The sequence below is a fragment of the Trachurus trachurus genome (assembly GCF_905171665.1).
Source record: "Trachurus trachurus genome assembly, chromosome: 11".
Classification (NCBI taxonomy): Eukaryota; Metazoa; Chordata; class Actinopteri; order Carangiformes; family Carangidae; genus Trachurus; species Trachurus trachurus.
In genome coordinates, this window is record NC_139904.1 from 15,557,929 (window position 1) to 15,562,724 (window position 4,796).

The following is a 4,796-nucleotide window of genomic DNA, read 5'->3' on the forward strand; positions in this document are numbered from 1 at the left end:
GCAGGCACGACGTTAACTATGTCAACCATGAAATATGATTTATGCATAAGTTAAATATATTTCTTTGACATTAGAGGGAGTTGAATAGTTAATTATGTTAATAATAATAATAATAATAATAATATTTTTTACATGTAAAAATGTTTGCTTTCTTTATTGTTTGTAAAATACTTATTGGAGGCTACATGTGGAGACGGTGAATAGCTGATGTTACAATTTTGTTTCTTATGTACGCTGCCAAGTGCTGCCTCAACACACTCACCATGATAAACCCTGTTTTGTGCTAAAAGGTTTCATATTTAATAACTAACTTACTTGTTGAGTATAATGCAATGTGTTTGGCTCTTTCTCTCTCTGTAAAATATTTTCTGCTGCAGGATGAACATTTTTATAAACTGAATAACCTTTTACTGTGAACATTTTAGAGGCACCGAAGTTAAGGCTGTGTACTTTAATTGTAGATTGTAAAGTTTTATTTAATTTTAATAAAATTGCTGGTTTATCAGGCTCATGTGTTGCTCTCAAAGTTTCACTATGGTTTCCACTCTGTTGTTGCACCTGTACCCCACAACCATTTGCTGCCACCTGGTGGAGATATCAACCACACTCACTATGAAGAAGTGTTCGTAAGGTTTTTATCTTATACAACAAAAGTAGACAACCTCACATAAATACAAAAAATCACACAGTATCAATTCAATAAGTTATAATGTCCATATAAATATCTTTCATCCCTACAAACACACAGTGGTTCAAAAGATACATCCATATTTACATTTGGATATTTTGAAGGGGGAAAAAAATGGAGGTGATTTGTCATTTACTTTGCTGTCTTAAAGAAATTGACGATGACAACCATGCCAAGTTGGCTACAATCATTTGCCATCTGAACACGCTCATTAGGTCCAAAATAAAGTCAAAGCCATTGTTGTACAGTAGGGCTTCATCACAATTACAGGAAAGAAATCTTGTGACAAGATTACCCGTTACAAAAGAAAACTTTCAGAAAAAAAAAAGAGAGGGTTTCCCAAACTTAATTTTGGGTCAAATTTTTACAGCTTAGTTTAGGAACAAAGATACAGTCTGTTACGGTTTGTTTCCCAGTGGGCCGTGTGCAACCATCCTACACATGCTCGGTCTGTAATGTCCGTCGGCCTGTAAGAACAGAGTTTCACAGCGTGCTCTCCAGTGTGTTGTAATTGTCTTTAAAACTTTTAAGCTCCAGAAAGTGTTTGGGCCTCTTGCTGCGCTGGCCGGTAGAGGGCAGGTAGGTGACCTGGATGGTGGAGGGGGTGCTGCGGACAGGAGACCCTGTCAGGTCCTTGGCTGCGGACTGGTGATGCTGGTCCAGACTGGTGGTGCTGGAATAGGCCTTCACCCTGAGGGAGGAGATGGAAAACAAATGTGGGTTGATGTCAGTGGATAAATACAAGAATACATTACCAAGTAGATCACACATTTCACAGATAAAATTAGAGCTGCAACAATTAATCAAACAATAATCGATTATTAAATTAATCGTCAACTATTTTGATAATCGAATAATCGGTTTGAGTAGTTTTTTTTTGAAAAAAAGTCCAAATTCTCTGATTTCAGCTTCTTAAAATGTGAATATTTCTGGTTTCTTTGTTCCTTTATGACAAACTGAATATCTCTTTGGTTTGTGGATGAAACAAGACATTTGAGGACGTCATCTTGTGGTTTGGGAAACACTGGTTGACATTTTTCAACATTTTATTGACCAAACTACTAATTGATTAATCGTTTAAAATAATCGTTAAGCAGCCCTAGATAAAATTATACACGTGATAGGCCATTTGAACAGATGTACATCATTCTCATCACTGGATTGTCATAATTTAAAACTATTGGTGATAACTTGCTAAAGGCATGCTCCACGCCTTGTCCTGTTGATGTGAGCAATGCAGAACAACAATTTTACAAGTCTAACAGTGTCAAGTCTGGACCAGTACGACAGCACTTACACATCAGCTAGGTCGCTCAGGGCCTGCTGGTATTCAAGAAACTCTGCTTCCCCGAACACCTGGAACAAAGAGTTAAAAACCAAATCAGAAACATGTTACAACAGCTGATGGGAAACATGTTAAGCCCATTATATGCTATTTTCATTCCATCCCCTACACTTGTAACACTCAGCCTGAGGCCAACATCACCACACATGTTGATCCAGTATGTAAATGCATCACTAATAGTGTCCTAAAATAATCCACAATGGAACAAAGAATAGTTTCTATGGCATGTACATTACCTTCTGCTTACAAGCCCTGGTTGCAATATTCTATATTTTATAGACCAAATTAGTAAAGATCACCATCATTTCACTCAATAACTGTTAATGATGACAAAAAAGATTAATAGTCAGTATCAAAGGCCGTTTTAGCTTTAGTGTCTATTCATAGGGAGTGGTAAGTGAGTGAACAAGAGAGTGATTTTGGACAGTGGTACACACCCCGGTCCCATGGCGGGCACTGTCGTAGCCCTCGAGCAATCGGTCAATGAGCGCACTGTGGCTGCTCTTTATCAAAGAGTGGGAGTTGCGCAACTCCAAGAGCCAGTTCCTGAAGTTGCGCCCCGTAAACGCACTGGGACTGCGGCTTATCTCCTGCAGAGGAATTCCTAAGATCCAAACAGGAAGGAACAAGAAGTGAAGGTCAGAGAATGTGGCATTTCAGCAGCACCAATGGAGAAACTGTGCCTCTGTAAAATCAGGACTGGGTTAATGCATCAAGGAATGTGCTGTTTTTCCACAAGATGTTTTTGTTAAATGATAATGCAATGAGTGTGAGATAAATAACATCAGTTATGTGATGTGATGGGGAGAAGAGTCAGCATGCACCTGAAGAATAAATACATTTAATCAGCAATTCTAGTGTTTCACCTGAGTCACGGATGGCATCCAGAGCTTTCATTCTGTACAGGTAGTTGTAGCAACCTACAGTGCAGAGTACAAAGGACAAACGGGGGTTTTGTTTTCAGATTACACAATAAAATAGAAATGTGCAGTGCAAAGAGATTCAGGTGTCAACAAGTTGAGGTGTGAAAAAGTGACTGACTGATCTGTAATCCCTGCTTCAGCCTATCGTCTTCTTCCGATAGGAGACGTGGTTCGAAACAGATATCTTGCACTTTGGACAGCCTGGAGTCAATCTCCTCCTTCAGACCCTGTGAATTAATAAATATAGACAATGCACAGACGCGTTAACTCTTGCACCAACAACAGCTACCGCGTATTCAGCCTGTGCTATCTGATAACAACACAGGAAGCAACCGAGGACAAAAGAGATACAGTATTTTACCTTAGGTGCATTGTGGCCAATGGGCGCATGGGGTCCCCGTCGGGATCTCATAGCAAATCGCATGATTTGCCTTTTGACAAAGATAAACAGCAACACAAACACCTGCGCATAAAAACAAAACACAACACAACACAACAGGAGCTTGAATTGAGTAGGCTGTCATTTGATGAGCTTTGACACAGCTAGCAACCAAAACGTTAACGTAACAGTTAGCTGCTTAACTTACCAAACTCCCATAGGCCATGACCAAAACAACATTGACCCCTGATAGTGGCGACGACTCTGCCATGTTATCCACCACCGGTGTGTTTACAGTCTATCCACAAGTCGATTAGCTCGCTCGCAATTTAAACTTGTCGTTGCTACATTAGCTTGGTAGCTAACAGTCGGTTGTTCATTTTGAAAACTGTTCCCACTGCGGCACAGACCAGCTGTTTACTACACTGCGGCTCTCTAAAGGGCGTTTCTAGAAAGAAAACTATGTAGACGCCGTATCGATACTCATCATCTTATTCAGCGACATCACGCCTGAAATTACGCAGCTTAGCTATGCTAGCTGGGGCCGAGCGAGTGCGCGACAGTGACGTTTGATTTACGACGCTCCACATTTACCGTAATGACGCTGTAAGAGCGAACCATAATCTTCTTTTTACAGTCTATGACCATAATACATCCATGGAGCGAACACCCTGTCTTACACCACACATATTTCCTATAATATGACGTTTATTCCTGTATAAAGGTGAATTTATTATCCAAAACACATTGTTTTGGATATTTATTTTCATTGACCTGCTGTGCATATAAACACTGCGGTCACAGGTAGCCTACTTCATAATAACATTAGTGCACATTGTTCTTAATAACGTTTATATAACATATATTAACATTAGTCACACCCCAGAAGCCTTGACATACTTGGTGATATTGTATTATATAAAATCATATTATCTATATTTCTTTTAATGCCTATTTAATTTCCTATCAAATAAATCTCGATAATTCTATACACATAATTGTGTCATTGGACTATCATATGATATATCTACATAAATCTACATATGCCTACATACTTTCTATAGTCTTCTGTGTTTACATTAAGTACTGTGCAGAAAGCACATCTTTTATACCATTAAAAACCATATAGGCTTTAGAATTTAATCCCGTTATTTTGTGCAAAAGTATTTCTAGTCATTCATATTCTCTTGCATACGATTATTATATTTTTTTTATTCAAAATGTCCAACGTTAGTAGTTGTAACATGGGAAACTCAAGCTTCTGTTCGTTGTAGTATTAATCTTTTTCTTTTTTTTCTTTTTTTTTTTACTACCCCTCGTTGTTTGTCTGAGTTTATTATCTGAATTTGCATCCCTGTCGCGGACATTATCGTAACCCCGTTGGTGATATAAAACTATATTAATGAGTGATCACATGTTGTGGGTCCGGTTTCCTCGAAGCGCTGTGGAGAACCACGTGAC

The 4,796-nt window shown here is 38.7% G+C and overlaps 1 protein-coding gene across 1 annotated transcript; it reads right to left on the reverse strand.

The window, feature by feature from the left end:
- Nucleotides 1-679: 679 nt before the first annotated feature.
- LOC310993278 (protein C1orf43 homolog) lies at nt 680-3,875 on the reverse strand. The gene is made up of 7 exons (XM_083981594.1): nt 3,544-3,875; nt 3,318-3,419; nt 3,075-3,183; nt 2,900-2,953; nt 2,471-2,637; nt 1,986-2,044; nt 680-1,379 (listed from the first exon to the last, which is right to left on the reverse strand). The coding sequence occupies exons 1-7, from the start codon at nt 3,604-3,606 to the stop codon at nt 1,172-1,174; spliced, it is 762 nt and encodes a 253-aa protein (XP_083837720.1). The 5' UTR covers nt 3,607-3,875; the 3' UTR covers nt 680-1,171.
- Between the last annotated feature and the right edge of the window lie 921 nt (nt 3,876-4,796).